Raw genomic sequence first — 19,333 nt, 5'->3', positions numbered from 1 at the left:
CCCAAGCTAATCTACTATGAGGTACCTCATTTTATCATTTTTACTTTTGCAAAGTAAGGGGAAATGCAAATCAACAAGTAAGTGCAGTGGAAGGTGGAAGACAAACATTTTCACTGCTGAAAGAAGTAACACATCCAGGAAGAGGCTGAGCCCTGTCTCACAAAATATCTCAAAAACTGCAGCAAAAGACACTTTTTGGGGAGACACTGAACCCAACAGCTGCAAAAGCCTGAAATTAAATCCTGATGGCACCAAAAACACCTCAACCCCACAAACAGCACGGAATAACTAAGCATCCAAATTAATGAACTAAGCTTGAAGACATGAATAATTTATTAGGAAAGAAGCTTATTTAATATTAAATGTTCAAGGACAGAGACAATCAAGTTTGTAACAGAAATTCAAAGATACTTTATTTCCATTTCTCGTATATCAAGAAGCTAGGAATTGCTTAGTTGTAAAAATGGGATTCATTTTAGTTTGATTCACACAAATACTAAACATTTATTCTTGTGTTTTAAAGTCCAAGAATGAAAACTTGCAATTAAACACTGAGCAAGCCATGTGTTCAGGTTATGTTGGTTTCTTATCTTAAAAAGCCTTAAAGAAAAAAAAAAAGATACAGGACTTATATTCTCAGTAGCATATGTGCTATTATCAACACATCTTTCTGAACTCTGGGAGGAAACACCAGTCCTGAATTAAATTTTATAAAAAAAAAATTTCTAACTCAACTTTATATTTTTCTACGCCACTACAGCTTTCTTTCACCTCATTTTAAAGCAGATCTTCAGTTTAAGCTGTCTTCCACTGTCTTCACAGACTCTTCATGTAGTAGTCCTATAATGCAAAATTTTGGGAGAACAGACGATTAGACAGCATTAGGAGCATTTTGTTTACCATTCCTACACACTCGCCCAGTTGTTAGCTGTCATCTTAACTCTACAGAAACATCACCATTGAACATGACTGGCTTTAGAAGCAATGATGTAGAGCATTAATGGTTTCATATCAACATTAAATGTTTAAGAGTTCTTAGCATACATAATGCAACTACAGTAACAAATTATGTTGCAAGAAGCTCATTTATCAGCTGTCATCTCCACTGTTAGTTCCTTATTTCAGGAATACAACTAAAGACCTTCTGTAAGAAAGCTATGTCAAAAATGGGGGAAAAACTTCAAGTTGTCCTTTCAATATACAGTACTGTAATTGCCTATTGCTTAGCTGCTTCATTTCCCACAGTTTCCAGCATACATTCCTGCCATCAACACTGTCATCATTTGGTGGCACCTGTCTCTGCATTTACATCTGCCTTACAAGCCTGTTACCAGGCATTGCACTGTTCTGTGCTATGGCTGACTGCAAAGGCTCCTACACAGTAGGAAATATTAAGCACATACCTCTTAAAGACTTGAATTGCATTGAAAGTAACAAGGCGAATATTATGTAGTGTTTATTGCATTTTTAACTCTTTAAAGATATCTAATTCTGGGCAGCACTGCATCCCTACACACAGTTGAAAGAAAATTCCATTCTGTTAACATCAGATTTACAGTATTCACACAATACACAAAAAGTCCTTTTCACTAGCTTCAAAATCAAAAAACACAACAGTAAGCTTAAAGATTACAGGCAACAGCATTCAAACATGGATGTGGGTAGAGAAAGGAGTACCTGGCATGAGTACCTGCTTAGTTTGACTGAATCCTTGATTTTTAATTTGGCTTTTCATGGGCCGCTCACAACACCAACGCTGTGTGAGGTATGGTAGTCAGCTGCAATAATTCATAAACCCTACACTTCCATCAATCCAATGCTACTGGCTCTCGAGTTACAGAACAAACTGCATTAGAATGCAAGGCAATAAAGCAAAAAAACTAGAAACATCCTTGACAAAGAAATACTAGCAGTTTATATGAAAACAAAGTAGTCCAACATGTGCCTCGAATATTAAGTATTTAAGCAAAAGTTTCTGCTGATGTACCAACACAATATGGACTTAAATACAAAACCAGTTCAACCTTTTTTAAAAAAAAAGATAACAAAATCCCTAAAAATAAAAAAGGATAATTAATTTTGTTATGGTGACTATATTACAAATATGTCCCAAAGAGGCACACTAATGGGGGCACGAGTCTGCTACAAAATAGCTGAGACAAAACAATGTACCTCAAAATGTTTTGCAGGACTACACTGTCATTTCCTTCAGAAGGTGCTTTAGTTTGTCTTCTTACTTGACTTAGTTCCATCTTCATCTGTGCATACTTACGCTGCACTGTTAAACAGTAACAAAAAGCCCTAATCAAAGTTTGAAATAATGCACTTACCTCTGTCTGATCTGAGGTCTTATCAGATCAGTTTTAATTGGACTGAGTGTCACCTTCAGATTTAATGTCTTCATTGGTCCCATTGACCTCATTCTTAGTCTCACTCTCCTTCGATTCTGTATTTGTGTCTTCACTCTGTTTTTCTCGACTACTGGACTTCACACTACTTTTTTTATCATCAGATCCCCTCTTTTCTGCCATGAAAGAAGACATTGACCATGGATTTCAAAGTAAAAACAAACATTGCACATGTGAGATATATATTGCATACAACATGGGACAATTACTTTCAATAGTAATAACAGTAATACTCAAAAAGTTACAGAAATAAGCTTCAGACTACCATGCTAGAATGGAGAGGGGACAAAACAAAGGTAGAAGGGGACAGTACAGGGTGGGGGAAGAGGAGAAAGGTCAGACCTCCTAACAGAGGCAGCTACTCAGCTCTCTGTCAAAATGAACAAACTGGGGGTAAAGAGGTTAGGCAAATGTGTAATTATGGTGCATGGCTTCCTTACTTATTATGGGACTCTTCTGGTCCCCAAGTTGTGATTTCTGATTGTGTATGGCTTGCTTTGGTTTGTAATTCTTACTAATTATGGTTCTTGAAAGAGAATCAGGAAAGAGTGGTAGGACAATGCTTGACTGCATAATCAAAGAAATTGATACTTGCCAATTAAAAACTAGCAATCTCAAACTATCAAATACTTTGGAAAACAATATTCAGCACTGACAGCTTTGAAGGTGGACATCAGTGACAATCAACATTAAATTTGAAGCTGCACATTTGTCAGCATTAATTCTCAATTTTATAAAAACAGCAGTCTTGGGGAGACAGCATGGAAGATATATAAAAAGCAATTTTTTTCCAAAGGCAAAGAAACAGCAAGATGTGGGGGAAGGAACCCACAATTTCATCATTAATTGTGAATCTCACTGAACCATTTACTACACTAAAAACTCAATCTTCAAAGAAGGAAGGAAGCCAGAAGTAAAAATATTTCCATGGGAAGAAAAACATTCAGTATTAGAGCTGCGTGCCTCATCTGTAAATTCAGTATTTGCAAATTTAATAAAAATACCAATTCCTGCTGTATTATTTCACACCATAATATTCAACTCTTGATCAGTAAAGACACTCTGGAGAGAAAAAAAAAATCCAAAAAACCAACCTCTCAGATGTCATCATACAGAACAACATTCATGCTCTTTTTTCTGATTCCTTGCTATCCGAGCAATCAAAATAAATAATATAAATAGATAGATATATCCCCAACACAGGAACACACAGATTGAGCACTCTGAAAAAGCTATTTTAAATAACATTATCACCTAGACTGGCATAGCACACTTTTATATTCCAGGAGACAAAGCAAGAAATTAAGCTTTTTAAAAGAGCAGCGACATCCCAACTTCTTTGCTTTACAACACACTACCAAAGGATAGGGTAAAGCCCTCACAGAAAAATGAGGGCCACTGCCTAATGCCACCAGTAGTGAGGATTCACCTGCAGCAGCACATCCAGTGCAGTGTGCTTGGAGAAAGCACATGGCAACATCACCCAGCTCACTGAAGGACTGAGTCACTTTGGCTCTGTCTGCCCTCCTTTGCCAACTCCGCAGGTAGATTGCACTCTAACTAACCTTGTTACAAAGTCTTCTTTTTGTGTCTTAAAGGTATCTCCGGTGCACACGTGGATCCACTGAGGAATAGTAGTCTTGTTTCCCCGCAGAGGACTAGTAGTCAGTCCAATAATCTTATCTTCTGTCCTATGTAGATATGGTAGATCTTAATAGCCCTATGGATGTGCAGTGTGCAGGGTTTTGTTCTGTCTTGTTTTGTGTCTTGAATGTGGTCAGGAAGGATAATTTTGTTTAAGGTTAAAAAAACCTAATAAACTGTGGTATGAAAGATCAAACTCTTCTAAAAAATTCAGTATTAAAATAGGTTTACCATAGCAAACCTCTAGTTTGCCAAGCAAAACTGAAAAAGTGTATTCAACAAATAGCCCAATAATTTTTCAACCCCTAGAGTATCTACAAGAAGTTAAGTTCCTCCACTGCATTTTTAATCAGTAAGAGAGCACATAAAATTAGTTTGCTGTTGAAACTGGGTGTATTATTTCAGCTATGATCTATCAGGTATAATCACAAAATACTGATTTTGCTTCCTGATTAAATATATGCACATTTTTCTGATTGAGTTTGTGTGGGCAACTGAGATGTGTTTTGTGAGAATTCCTATCACAACAAAGTGAATTGCTTTGCTGTTCAGAAAACCAAACATAACATCTAGTATTACTGAGGTGTTCTGGCAGTATTTAATGAGGTTTAATCACTAACATTAAAACATGATCATAATTATTTTTATACAAGTATCAGAATCCAGATTAGGGAAGATAGCCAAGCCAAAGTAGAGGCCCATTCCAGTATTAACCCTTCATGAAGGTACTTGGAAAATAGTTTTTCTTTTATTAAAAGCCCCTATTTATTCCATCTCCTCTGAAGCTTGTTAGCTTGAACAGTAGGTGCATTCTACTGGTTTATATTAAGTTAGTGCTCAGGTAGTGTTTATGGCTGGTGGCTCCTTTCTTTAGCAATGGTATCCCTGACCATGAAATTGGAGTCACAAATCAGTGCCCCCATTTTTATACATACTTTTTTCTTATAACCTTGCTGTCTTCTACAGTATCTTAGTGAACAAAAAGCCAGGACTTCTGAGTTTTCAAAGTGTGGCACTAATTTAATGTGCAATTGTACACAGGTCTTGGGCAACTGTTCCTTGAGGTTTTTTGGTGTTAATATTCATGTTTATAAAGCAGTCTGAGATTTCCAGATGAAAGGAACTACCATGAGTAGTTACAGCCTTTGCTGCTTACTTTTACAACTGCAGATCAGTAATGGCTATAAAGACAAGTAGATTCTGAAGCCAGGATTCCCAATGTAGTAAGTTAAGATTTAACTTCAAAGTTACTATTGTGCAAAAGCCACATACTTCAAATATATTAGTCTCTAAAGCTTTATACTTAACTACCCACCTACAGTGCCACATTGCAAATATGAGGATGCAATGGTGCTTAAAGCTTCAGCACAGAAATTCAGTGTTGCCTTATTAACTACTACTGGATTTGTTTTTTACTTCCTCCCCTTCTCTTTTATATTTTTTTCTATTAAAAAATTTTCCCAACAAAGGGAAAAATCACAATTTTTTTCAGCATTACAGTCCTGCTCTAAGGCCTATTTGTGTTTTTACAAATGTTAGGATGGCACAGTCAAAAAAAGTAATTGATTTTCCCAGGTGGGATTTTCATCGCAGCTCATAGCATCACCTCACTGTTCTCATTTCTGGTGGAAGAAAGTAGCAAGCAGCAAATAAAACAGCCAGCAAGGAAATCAGTAAAGTTAAAACTAAAAATATTTGAGATGCTGAAGGAAGTTCACTAGCTCCTCTGTTTATGGGAAGATTAAGGAAAGGACTGAAAAGCTCAAAACCAGACCAAATTTGAATAAATAAGAAAACAGTTATTTATATGCATAGATACACACATTCAGAACAGGACATTCTTGACCAAGTACCAGAAATCTGTTCATAAAGCAGGCAAAAAAGGCACAGTATCAGGTAGGAACAACAATAAATGGACAGATTGAGGCTACAACACTGAATCAGAGTTTAAAGCCTGTGCATCATTTCCACTGCCAATGAGCAAGCAACAAAACCCACTCTCTTACATGGCAAAGGAAAATGAGAGAAGAATCAATACTAAAGGTGCCCCACAGTATAAACCATAGAATTGAAACAGTCCAAGGAAGTCAGGGAAGAGAAATACATGAAGCATTACCAACATTTTGGCAACCAATCCACTGGATAAATATGGAGAAGGGTCAAGCAGACAGGCCTAGGCAACCCAGACACATGCACAGAGCACCTTTCATTCCAGAACCTCAAAAGTACCTTAGAAACACAATTGTTTCATCCATTACTGATGATCAGCCCTTGAAGTGGGGTGGCTGTTTCAGACTGGCCGTTAGTCAGCTCCCCACCAGAGCCAGAAGTACTAGGTTCCTACAGAAGTTCCAGAAGATTTTTAAATGGGGAAATTTAGCAGTAACAGTGAATTAGTATCTTCTCACAAAATGTCTATCTACAGTTCACACTGTAGCTCTCTGTAATCCTACTTAAAGTTTGTGAGCTTCAGCCTCTGGTGAAGCAGTGAGTCACCATGAACACTGTGGCACATGGCATGTACAGCTACAAAACCTTTCCAAGGACTAACACAGCTTTCTGTTGAGACTCACCTGAATACTGACAAAGCAAAACTCACTTAGTTTAAACAAACAAACAAAAAAAAGTGAGAAGGGAGGGGGGGGGGGGAAGAGCAGGAGACTCAGGAGAAGGAATAAATTGTCATTTAGAGCATCATAGAGATTTTGCAATTATTTATCTTGGACTGCACTGACAGATTAGGAAAAAAACTTAAAAACACTGTTAAAAAGGTGACAAAGGAAACATGATAGTGTTGAGAAGCAATAGATGGTATAGGTGACAAGCCAGGTACCAATCCCCCACAAAACATGTACCTGCAAAGGGTGACTGCAAATATCCACTGAGAGTAGGAATATAAGACATTCATTAGGAAATTATGAAGACAGGCTTATATTTTTCTAAAGGTAAAGAGGTCTTAAAATATATAAAAAAATCCTTGCACACTTCATCTGCAGACAAAGTAAACAGGTAAGAGAAGGACACTGGGGTGTAGGTATGCACACACGTGCAGTAATGGTAACTGGAAAGAACAAAATGCTTCCAATTGCTCCCAACAACACACACAGCTTTCAGAACCATATTTGATTTGGTATTAAGAACATTCAGTCATTATTTGAAAAGCTAACAGCTTTTGAGACCCTAAAAATAGATTAGTTTCAGAAGTTGCTAAGAACTCAGTCCTTACACAAACATACCTTTTTCTTTTGACTTCCTGTCTTGTTCTCTCTCTCTGCTTTTGCTTCTGTGCTTGTAGGATTTCCGATCCCGGCTTTTTGACCGTCTCCTGTCCCTACTCCGAGACCTGTGTTTCCTTTCTGATCTATCATGGCTTCTGCTTCTCCTCCGGTCACGACTCCTGAACATTCAGAGAGAATTTCAAAATGTGGATCTCAGCTGCTATTTTAAAACTCAGAATATAAAACAGTAAAACAGCAGCAATTTGCATACAGTGACTATCTGCAGAAACCAAGTCTTAACATATTGTATATAAATATTTCCCAGTACATAAGAGTTGGTTTCATATTACCCTCTTCATTTACTCAAACACTCAACTACACAGCTTAGAAGGATCTACCACCATGAAATAAACACCAAGTGAAGAAAGAAACAAGACCCTATCTTTGGGAACACTCTTTGTCTGTTGAAAGTACCCTCATAAAGCCACTATGGTGTCAGCTTCCAAAACTGGAGAGAAGACAGCAACACTCAGCAAAAACTTGTTTATCCTTAGAAGCAGTAAGGTGTGTCTTTGCTTAAGAAGCAAGACCTAAGTGAAGCTAACCGATCAGTGATGTGACTCAGGCTGACAGAACAAGCCCCCACAAGAATTTTACCTTTTGCAAAGTTACATGAAGACACACACACAGGTACCTGCTTCGCCTTCTTTCTCTGCTTCTTGACCTTTTGTGGTCTCGTGAGCGGCTGCACCTCCTGTCGGAGGTCCTGCTGGAATGCCTGCTCCGGGAGCGGCTCCTCTTACGCCTCTCTCTGTCACGAGCTCTCTCTTTTTCCTTCTCCTCCTCCTCGCGCCGTCTCTTCCTTTCCCGTTCTTCTCTTTCCCTCTCTCTCTCTTTCTCTCTCTCTTCCCGTTCTAGCTTCTCTTTTTTCAACCTTTCATCACGGTCAGGCTCTTCTGTTCTTTTTCGTAACTTTTCCTTAAAAAAACAAAATTCACAGGAAGAAATGAAGATTTCTCAAGAAGCTTATAGATTCTGAGGATGTAAATGCCTAAACTTTTAGAACAGTTCAGTATTATTTTCCAAACAAAGGAGTGGCTTCCTAAAATCCCTGAAATGAAAATCCTTTGTCTTGCAGAATTTTTTGCTTGTCACTCTCACAAGAACAGAGGCCACACTACATTTCTTTAAAAATCCCCACCTGAATTGACATCTTTGTTTGCATCTAATGTCACAACAAATTACATCAATGAAAGCACAGTGCAGGATTCTATTTCTTGGAGTGTTTTATCCTCCTAAGAAAATCCACTGGACAGCCTTTTATGTGCATTAGTAAGCCTCCAAGCATTTTTCATTTCAATACCTGGAGGAAATACTTACTTTTAAATCTTCTACAGTAGCTTTTATTTTGGCATAACCCATGTGCTGCTTTCCCATCAAGTGGTCATCTACCCTGGACTGTGCATCTCCCACAATTAAAAAGGCTCCACAAACTTCACAAACTTCCATTTGTTTTTCCTGGGCTGCAAAGCTCTCAATTGTCTGAAAAAGAGTATTATTTGATAAGGCAAAAGGAAAGTTTTAGTCAGTGAAAAGGTTTAGAACCCTATGTTACTATTGTTAAATCCCAGGTTGTACTGAAAGCTGAAATCACATCTGCCTTTGGAGCACTGCACCCATCACAGTAAATAAGGAGAAAAGAGGCCACCCTATGCCCATTCTCACATAGAAGGGGTCCATGAGAAACCATTACTCACTGTACATTAACATGTACACAATCATATCTGCAGCTCCCTTGCAATACCAGAAAAACTGAAGAAGTTTTAAAGCTTTCTTTTTCAATTTTAAGATTTCTTTGGCATCAACTGAAATGTCAGGAGCTGCAGAATTACCATGGAATATACCTCAAGGAATCAAAAGGCTAGAATACTCCATAAAGAAAAACAAAAATAAATACTGGCTTCTATTTAGAAGTATGGTGGTCAAACCACTGTTTCAACAGACAGATGAGAAGTGCACTGAAATTTCAACATGAACCCAGGTGATTATTGCTGTGCAATGTTCATGAATCATACCACATGGACATAAACACACTGCATGCAACATTTAAGAGCTCTTAAAAAATAAAACAAGAATCTCGATTTGAGCATTCATTAAAAACCAAAATAAAATCTTATACTTAAGCTCCTTTTTATTAACAAGAATTTGATAATTAAAACATTTCCTCTGGCTTCTGTGGCTACAGTCAGACAGTTTCCTGTCTCCAGTCACAGCCCTGACCCAAGGGCTTTCTGTAACAGTCACACTGGTAGTTCAGTAGAATTATATTGCAGAGGCTACAGGGCAAAGTTTAACTGGCACCTCAACTAGAGGAAGGTGCAAGCTGTCCTCCAGGACTGCTGGGTGAATAATGTCACAATTTGTGTGCAGGAAGCCCACTCTCAAGGCAGAATGCCCCATCAACACACTGGAATAACACAGCCAAATGTCCTGTTACTATGTAATAAATTCTGCATAGACCTTGCATGCCTTCAGTGGAAGGACAAGGTTATTCAGAATGTACTGTGCACCAAATTTTGATATGTCTCAGAGAACTACAAACACATTACTTACTGAAGTCGTAGACCTCAGCAGCTCTCTCTCTTCCTTCAACTGTTCAACGAGTTTCATCATTCCTTGTGCTTCTTCCACTTTCCCCTCTGAACCCAGTTCTTCAATCTAAAATTCAATAAAAAAACTGAAGATTAATTTCTGATCAAGTAACAAAAGGGAGAGAACTCTTATGGGGGTTAAAAAGCACTCACCTGCTGAAGCAGTACATCAATTTTGTCAGTTAACACCTGAATCTTCTCCTCGTTTTTACCGGTTGGGCCCGCTCCCTGCAAAAAGTACAAGAGTGAACTGGGGCTTTTTTCTTTCCTTGTTGGGCTTTTTTCCTTCTTTTGTTAAAATTGCTTAAACACACAAATGTGTGTCTTCTCATATTCCAGAGATGCTTTGGGAATAACCTCCCCCTGGCCTCTTCTCCCATGAGAATCTAAGATAAAACACTCCTCAACAAAATCTACTCCACGCTTATTCAGATTAGTCACACAAGTTCCTCCCAAATCAACAAAAATGTTCAAGGTCATGGCCCATAAAAGGTAAGAAAACTGCATTTAAAGTCTTAACTTCAAACTCTGACACTCTCATGCAGCTATCACCTATCTGTGCAGATATCCAAGTATGACTTAAAAGTTCTATGGGCTTTTAATTCAAATTCTGAGTGTAAAATGTGAAAAGAATCTGACTTCAAAGATGTATTTGTTAGCAGTGTCCTCTCTGCAGGCTGCCAGAATAGACTTGTTGCTGCCCTCCCACCTCTGCTCTGCTCCACAAGTGGTATCTCTTGACTGAATACTGTCCACAGCTCCTTCTGAAGCAACTGGACTTTGCACAGAACAGTGAGGTGGGGCAGCAGAAAGGAGCAAGGCTGTCCTGGCAGTAACAAAACTCACAGAGCACTGGCCACAGTCACTGCTCCAAATCCATCAGGGGATAAGATACAGCTTGCTAGTGCAGGGAAGGAGGAATGTGCAACAAATGGACAGAAGGTAAACTGAGATTGTGAGGGCAAAGACAACACCTGACAGGGAGAGAACAGACACTCATTCTGAGGAAACAAGAGATGGTGAGCACAGAGAGAGCTCATCCATCAGTGCCAGATGTGATCTGCTGGCTAACAGACGAAAAATCTCATTGATCAGGAATCTTCTGGATAACAGTAAGTTTTACCTGAACAGACAGGACCCTGCAGATGCTCTGACAGGAAAAGCTGCCTCCCTGACTCTTGCAGACTCACCCCAGAAGACTGTTGGTTCTGTGACAGTGCCAAACGAGCGTGGCCCCTCCGGATCCTGCGCTCCACCTCTGCAAGCAAGCTCTGCAAATAGCGCAGGAAGTCTCTCTCATAGCCCACCTTCATAAACCGAGAGCTCTTCTCATACCTGAGATTTCAAAAAGAAACCTCACATCAGCCCATAATAGATGAAAGCTAAGTAACATGACACAGCATTATAAATTCTTGCTCAAAGTAAGAAAATATTGTATATTTAAATAAATTTATGCAAATAAAAAGAGCAAGTAATTGGTAATGTTCGGGTTGCTACTAACAAATTTCAAAGATACCAGAAACTGGATTTAACACATCAAACAACAAACTTACTGTTTGCGCAGATTTTCATCGTGAATTTTTTCACAAGGACCTAAGAAGACAAAACAAAAAGCTTAAGTTTGCATTCCTAAATGCTGCATTCATATTCCACCAGCATTTGTTTGTGTACCATGACAGAGCAGGGCTATAAACATTTCCCAAGGACTTTTATGCTTCTGCCTTTCTGCTTCCTTTGCTTGGAGCTCAAAAGACACATTAAAGAATGCCAACATCATTTAGTAATTATAAAACCTAAAGAGACTCTAAATATGAAGTCTTCATAAAAATAGAATTTCTAAATCTAGTTTTACATCAGTAAATAGAAAGAAACATTGTAATATCCTAAACACTTGGGCCTTTAAAAAAACAAAAAAAAGAAAAACTACCTATGAAGGGTAATTTCCTCAGGCACTTTCTAATTTCCAGGGTTTTCTGCAACACACTGACTACTTAAAGCATACATCTTTGGAGTGAATTAGGAGGTATGTGCCCTGAGCTCATGAAGGTGTTAAAATATTCCTCAACTTCCCCAGACTCTCAAACTCTTCAACAGACTTAGAAAATAACTAAGACAAGAAGTCTGGTTTTGCTAAGCTACCATCTCCAAACTACATGGTACATGTAGCCATCACTTGAAAACTATCAGTAATTTAGAGCTGATCTTCAGAAATAACTATTACAGTAAGTGAGTCTCTAAAAGAAAGCAGCTCAATAATGTATGCTCACACAAAAATAGGTCAAATTCGAGGAAGAATAATCCAAACTAGAAACTGACATGTGAGAAGGAGAAAAGTACCCCACAAACTGTAATTCAGCTTATACAGCAAGAAAAAAGTGTTAAGAAGTTTTTTTTTTTTTTTTATTTAGACAAAGTAGGATCTGGAACAAATATTACTTTTAGCATACTGTATCACTGGCAACCGTTGAAATGAAAAAATTAAAAAAACGACCCTAAGTCTTTTGACACAGCAATTAACAATAAAAACATAGTTTGCAAACAAAAGCTTAACTGTAATTACTTTTAACTGAATAAAAATGCCATGACTTGTAAACTTACCTAAATCAGAACGGGTATTTGTAAATAATTCAGCTGGGCAAAAGCCACAAAGGTAGTATTTGCAAACCTGACAAAGAAAGAAACAGGCATCATTTTTTGCCTCCTGAATTGAAAATTTTATGTAATCACTTTTATTTCTAAAACACAGTGATAATGTTTCCTTTGAACATAGTAAAATTTCTAAAAGCTTTACACACCCTCTATATTCCTTGGCAGCAGTAAGTGCTACAAGATGCATCTTGATAATATAACACCAAAAATCTTACATTTCCTTGCAACAGCAACAGTTCTTAATTTTACCACTAAAAGCTTAAGATTAGAAGAAAGTGCCATCAATTTATAAATATAAATATTTCCAAAGGAAAGCAATGAAATCAGATTGGACTGTTTGATAAGCTTCAGTGAAATTCCTAACTGTGAAAAGCCACAAGAGGTGAGAACAACTGCCATGGACCATGGAACAAGTTTCTCTGCTTGCCTGGGACAACTCTGTGTTCAGCCTTCATTTCCTCAGAGCTACTGGCCTGAGCACCAGAGCCACCTGCACTCCAATCAGCTCCTGCCCCAAGGACTTTGATGGCAATTAAAGACTGAGAATGATCCAGAAGCTTTCCCGTTCCAATGCTTTTACAATTCCCTACTTTAAGACAAGTAACAAGACATGATATAGCTCCTAAGGCAGTGAAGACATTTATTGTAACCTGGTTTGCTAGAAAGGGTTTGGTTTGTTTCTGCACAGTCTGGTTTTACATTATTGACTCAGGCTCTTTTTCTGATAACACAAAAAGACCACTAGAAAGTTCAAAAAACCACAAACCTGTGATCAGTAAAGTTAATAAGAAGGGACAAAACCAGCTTTTGTTAAAAAGATTATTCACTCTCACCACCCATGAGCTTAGTTAGTCAAGTTGGTCAGTTCCTGAAGTTTGTAACACAGAAATATCTCCTGTCCATCCATCAGAACTGCCATAAGAGTAGAATAAGAAACATTTTCACCCCTAACTTCAAAACAATCTTAAATAATTAACTTTTCATTAGACCCTTCACACAGATGTGACTGCCACTAATTAAGGTGTAAATCCAAAACCAGCCTGGACATTTTTCCACCACTTCCTTTACATTACACCAGCTTCTAATTTTTGGCAAATCTATTAACTGTGACTGCATTACAGCCTAGTTCCAATCCTCTCACATGTGCAGTGGACACACTTGCAGTATCTTATGTCCCAAGATACAAACTGAAATATTTGAAGAAAGGGGGGTGAGGAGAGAGGCTCCAACACCACCACCTCACTGAAAAGCCTGTGATACCCATTGGTCAAATGAGATCAGCCTGATTTTTGCCAAGCTAACTGCCAGACTGCAAATCAGGCTATGGAAGTTAAAACTCTACTGACTGCTTTACAGATTACTCAGAAAAACAATCAGGCTTTCTATTAACAAACCACAGACAAGAAACACAAACAAACAAATCTCTTATGCAATTTGAATATTTCTCCCATGATCCAGGTTTGGACACTGGTACCTATCTGAAGCAATTTACCAAGAATAGTTAAGAAAACATGTGAAATGACCTTTTTTTCTTCTTCTCAGAAGGAAGGAGAAAGTTATTGGACAAAATCTGGTTTCAGAATCTGCTCTTCCCTAAAAGCTGCAATATTCCTTGTTTTACTACAGAGTTGCTTCAAAAGAGCAGTTTCTGGGATGGATTTCTGTACTAGTCCATAAAAATAATTTATCTATACATTCTCTTCTTCTTCCATTTTCTTATACTCACATCCAGATATAAAGATCAGTGGAAACACACTTCCCAAAAAATTTCAGAGATGGATTATACAATTTCCTAAGACACAGAGAGAACAGTAATGACAGTCTGACCATACCATACTGTTAAAAGGGTCGTAGAATATCTTCTACCAATCAAAAAATTAGGGAAACTGGCCTGTAATAGTTTAGAAACTAACAGCAACAAAAGAAGCAAAGGAAAAGTAATTAAAAGTATGATGAACCAAAGAAATCAAAAAGCCCACCCTCAATGAAAACCAGAATTACAATTATTACAAAACACAACTACTAGGAAAATCCTCTTTTTATGAACTGATGGTTACAGCCAAAAGTCACAGTAACCAATACTAAAATATGAGGTTTAAACATGCCACACACAGTATTAATATTTATATATTAAAAACCTCAAACAAAAAATCTCAAACCCAAAATAATGACAAAACCCACACAAACACACCAAAAAGCTGCCATAAATTTCTCCTAACCAGCTCTAGGTGCTGCCACTCTAGCCCTAGCATGGCACTCAGTGACATTCTCTCCTAGGAAGCAGCCTGCAGAAAAATACTCATTTCAGAGTGGTTCCAACCACTGTGGTTGAACTGATTTTCTTCCCCTCTCACACCTATTTCATTGTGCTGCTCAAATGAGTTTGCTTCAATAGGAAAACAGAACATTCCAGCTCAGCTGCACTGAGTGTAACACCTGCCTTCCCAGGCTGAACATCAACTACACCTCCCATCAATCCTGAGGAATCAGAGCTGAGTGGGAACAGTAAGAATGGCTTAAGCATCACAGAACCACTGAAGGACTGAAACAGAGCTAAGTTTCAGCTGGCACCACTCATCCAAAAACTGATGGTTTATCAGGCTGCTGCACTCATCACAAGTATATGCAAACACATCCCATAATAGGCAGTTTGGTAGGCATAACTCCCTTTGCAGGTAAAAAGCATTTACTCCTTTTTGCAGAATTATACTGCAGAGTCTGACAACTCTGCTAGTGAGAAGGTGCAACATGAAAGTGTCAAACTGCTGCTGCAGGATAAGCCACAGCTTGGGTCTCAAAGCTCCTGAGTGCTCACATTTTGATAAGACTGCAACAAACAGTGATGCCTGGAACTTTCCACTTCTTCACCACAAATTCACTGATCTCTGAAATCTCTTGCAGGTGGGAAATTCACATCCTTCACATCCAAGTCCACTAAGTTAACAGCAAGAATTGCAAGCTCAATTGGAGTTTGGGAAGCAGTTCAAAGCTTTCCCACACAAAGAAGCTACTGACAGCTCTATATTGTTAATGCTTCCACATTAAAACTAGTAAATTCCTTCTCATAGCTGAGTTCTTTGAATTCATTAAAGCTTACACGCAGCAGACATTTTAAGAGCAATGCCCGCCCACCCAAACCCAAACAAACATCAGCCCTTCTCCCAACCCACTCTTAAAGATAAATGTTATTTGTTTTTGGAAGAGTATTAGTAATGGAAGGTTAAGTCCTCTCCCTTCGTCCCCTGCAGGATTAAATCCTTAAATTCTACCTAGATACAAAGCAATTTAGGTTGCTGGCATTATAAAAGCAAAAGCACAACACATCATAAATAGCTAAAACCATTCCATCAGACTCTGAATACAAACCTACATTTTGAGAAACTGCATTATCAGAGATGATTGCTCACAGCCATTTGTCTCTAACAGCATTTGTTTCTTCACCCCTCTCCACTTTCTAAAAAACCAGAATTTGCCTTGAAGAAGCATCAAAAATTCAAACCTGCAGGAGCATGGGCAGCCCTTGCTGGGCTGTGTTGTGCCTCAGAACTCCTATGCAGTCCCTATTTCCATAAGAACTTGCTTTGTGCAGCTTTTAAAGCAGGAAGGTGTGAATCAATAAAGAAAAATATAGAACATATAAATACATGCTAGTAAGCAGAAATACTAAAATATACGATAGTAATAATTTCTTCCTGCACACAAAACAAAGCCTTTTTGCCAAAACCAGGATTGAACACCTAAGGACGTGCCATCACACTGAAATATACCACGGTGGGATTCCAATTTTTAAAGATTAAAGGCTTTAATAATGTGGAAGCTTTAAAGTAAGAACTTAAGCTCTACAAATGCTTTTTTAATATATGATCGACATGGTTCATTGGCAAAGCAAATAAATCACACACTGAGCTATCACACTCTCTGCTTCCACACTTTCCACTTCCACCCTCCAGTTTGTGACAGCCACATTAATGCAATCTCCAAGTAATAAGCAAAATACAGATGAGCTTCTTGTGATAATCTTCAACTGAAGAAATGTGACAAAATCCTACACTTTGGGATCAATACAACATGCTGGCATTGAGCAGGTTGCATGTTGATCCCTGTCTAATCTCAAAAGAAATTACATTAGCACATGTATTTCACCTGAAAAGCAGGACAGCAGGCAGAGGAATTAATGGTACCTCTGGAATCTTACCTGCATTTCCTGTCTTTTAAAACATGTCAGCATTGCAAATTTAATCTTTAAGTGACAAAGTGAGACACGTGTTTAACAGCAGTAATTGCTGGGTTTTATGAACTCATCAGTTGACCATAGGAACCTAGGAAAACATTCTTTGCAGAAAGGTTGTATTTAATCACAAATAAAAGCAGAATCAGAGCACACAGCAGCAGCTCCTGCAGGACTGAAGGCTCGACCCTAAGCCTGTAACTTTCTCACTGCTCTCAGACACAGGACAGCTCTCACTTTCTGAACTGTCAGAGAACTGAGAACGAGACACAAGGCCCTGTTTCTAAAACAAAACTGAACAGCTTAGAGACAAAGTCCTTTGGTTACAGTCAAACTCTTCAGCCTAAAGTTGAAAGTGAAAGGAAAAACTGAAAATGTTCTGAGATTTGTACATGTGAAGATGAAGAAAGTAATCTGAAGTTATTAGAAGTGAATGATGGGGAAAACAAAAACCAACTAAGAAGTCTTTCTCACCTTAATGAATAAACAAAACCAATTACAAGTTATCCACCTTGTATTTCATATATTTCATCTAACTTTTCCTAATTTTAAATTCACAATCAAAGGAAAATATCTAACTGAATTATTTTCTTAATGAAGTAAGTCTAGAAACACATAAACAAGGTCATGAAAACTTCCTTAACTCACAACTCCTTCCTGACCTGTACTGCTTACCTACAGAGCAGCACTTTTCAAGGGAGGGAATGGCTCCTCACATTTGAAAAATCTAAGGTAAATGAGGAATTGGTCCTAAGATCATGCAAATTCAACCAATTCAAACAAATTCAAACAAGTATTATCCTCCTTTAAATTGACCTAAATCCCATATAAAAACATGAAATCATGTCTTTGACTAAGATGCAATTTAGAACAACCGAACTCAAGCATTTCTCCCTCCTCCCAAATAAAGACTCCAAGCAAATACTAAGGGGAGAAAAGCTAAATGTGCAGCTTAAATCACAGCAATTCCTATCACTTAAAACTGACACTTTCTTTTAACATTAGGCATAACTAAAAAAGGTATAATGAACAGGAGAAAATAAAATTTAAAAATTCATCAGTGTTCAACTCTCCCAAAGCAGCAGCTATAGGAACTCTGTAGGTACCACTGAGTTTTCCTGAAATAACTTACAATTCAACTACGATAACCAAAATTAACTCCTCACTTATTAAAGCTCAGTCAGTGGAGAAACCCTATCTGACAATAACAATAGTAACAACAACATTGCCTCGTTTGGGATGCTTATTGTAGAAAATGAATGAACACCGCATAAACAAAAGTACATAAGTTTTCCTAAACAGCCTTGTTCAGGTTAGTGTCCGTCCCAAGCAGGTTGCTCTGAGTGAAGAAATATGGAAATAATCAAATCTTCACTTTCCAAAGTCTTATGGTCTCTCCTTGTAGTACAACCTCCAAACATTAAAGTCGGTACGTGCCTCTTTTTCCCCCCACAACACCACCCTCAGGAACAGATCCAGAGACTTTTATCTCCTAAAACTAGAACATCTGTCTCATCCCCCTTCGTGCAAATCAGCAGTTTCTACTCAGAAATGTTGAATTCCTCTAACCGCTCCACCTTATTTCTGTGTTTCCAAAGGCCGACCTCCGCCACCACCAGCCTTATGGCAACCCCTGTTTGCGTTATCGCCGGAGGGCAGAGCTTTCCCCGCAGAGAGGCGAACAGCGGGGCTGTCCCTCCCGCCTGTGCTGGGATCTTCCTCCCTCTCCTCCTCCTCAGCGATTCTCGCCGCTGTTCCCGCGCAGCCCAGGCCCGGCTCGCCCCAGGCCGCATGCAGGGCCCAGCACCCCGACAAACCACGCGGAACCCCCGCTCCGGCCGGCACCCAGCCCTTCTCTCCTCCCCCTGCCCGCAGTTATCTCCGCCTGACAGAAGCCGCCCATGTCGCTCCGGCAAACCCCCGGCCCCGCGCAGCGTGCGAGAGCAACGAAGGAGGGAGGTGAGAGGCGGCCCCGCTGCACTCACGCTCTCGTGGTCCCACCGCACGTTGCTGCGCTTTTCATCCGGGGCCAGGTTCCTGTCCCGGCCCATGAGCTCATCGAGGAGCTGGGCGGCCGATATCATCGTGAGCTGCGGGCCGAACGCTCCTCGCCAGACACCAGCTCGGCCGCCTCGCCCCGACCGCCCGCGCCGCGCCTGACAGAGACAAAATGGCGGCGGCGGCTGGCCCTGCCCACAATGCACCGCGCGGGCCGAGCCCGCCGCGCTCCGCTCCCTCACGGCGGAACGGCGGGACGCGGAACCGCGTGTGGCTCCGCCTGAGGGGCAGCGGCTGCCACACACGCTGTCCTGCCCACTGAGGTGTCATCAGCGGCAGTGTCCGGCTGCCCGTGCTGTCACTGCAGGCCGTGACCTGTCACGACAGTGTCTGGCCCGGTGCGGCGGCAGAGCGCGGGGACAGCGCACACACACGGGGCTGGTGGCCTCGCATGGCTGCAGGCTGAGGACACGGGCCTGGGCACAGCTGAAGCCGTGTCACGGTCCCTCTGCATCCTGGCAGGACACAGTCAGCCAG

General features: G+C 39.7%; 1 protein-coding gene across 8 annotated transcripts; it reads right to left on the bottom strand.

Moving 5' to 3' along the window:
* Positions 1 to 315: 315 nt before the first annotated feature.
* On the bottom strand, positions 316 to 19,009 carry LUC7L3 (LUC7 like 3 pre-mRNA splicing factor). Of its 8 annotated transcripts, XM_079323757.1 has the most exons (13): positions 18,784 to 19,009; positions 12,520 to 12,586; positions 11,475 to 11,514; positions 11,112 to 11,256; positions 10,075 to 10,149; positions 9,884 to 9,988; positions 8,651 to 8,812; positions 7,965 to 8,248; positions 7,289 to 7,449; positions 2,384 to 2,524; positions 2,173 to 2,278; positions 1,691 to 1,756; positions 316 to 840 (listed from the first exon to the last, which is right to left on the bottom strand). In XM_079323757.1, the coding sequence occupies exons 1-12, from the start codon at positions 18,880 to 18,882 to the stop codon at positions 1,732 to 1,734; spliced, it is 1,410 nt and encodes a 469-aa protein (XP_079179883.1). In that variant the 5' UTR covers positions 18,883 to 19,009; the 3' UTR covers positions 316 to 840; positions 1,691 to 1,731. The 8 variants fall into 8 exon arrangements, 5 of the variants coding, with proteins under 5 accessions (XP_079179883.1, XP_079179882.1, XP_079179884.1 ...); XR_013776549.1 differs by having other exon boundaries at positions 1,691 to 2,278; XM_079323756.1 differs by having other exon boundaries at positions 316 to 1,756.
* Positions 19,010 to 19,333: the final 324 nt, after the last annotated feature.

This window comes from Erithacus rubecula (genome assembly GCF_903797595.1).
Source record: "Erithacus rubecula genome assembly, chromosome: 20".
NCBI lineage: Eukaryota > Metazoa > Chordata > Aves > Passeriformes > Muscicapidae > Erithacus > Erithacus rubecula.
The sequence above is the reverse complement of the archived record's forward strand: the minus strand, read 5'-3'. Positions and strand labels throughout refer to the sequence as shown.

Excerpts from the sequence above, each read along its gene's own strand:
- LUC7L3 (XM_079323755.1), bottom strand. The coding sequence starts at position 18,882 with ATGATATCGGCCGCCCAGCTCCTCGATGAGCTCATGGGCCGGGACAGG. Across the intron at positions 12,587-18,783 it reads TGCGGTGGGACCACGAGAGC|GTTTGCAAATACTACCTTTG; the intron begins GTGAGTGCAGCG and ends TTTCTTTGTCAG. Across the intron at positions 11,257-11,474 it reads GATGAAAATCTGCGCAAACA|GTATGAGAAGAGCTCTCGGT; the intron begins GTAAGTTTGTTG and ends TTGAAATCTCAG.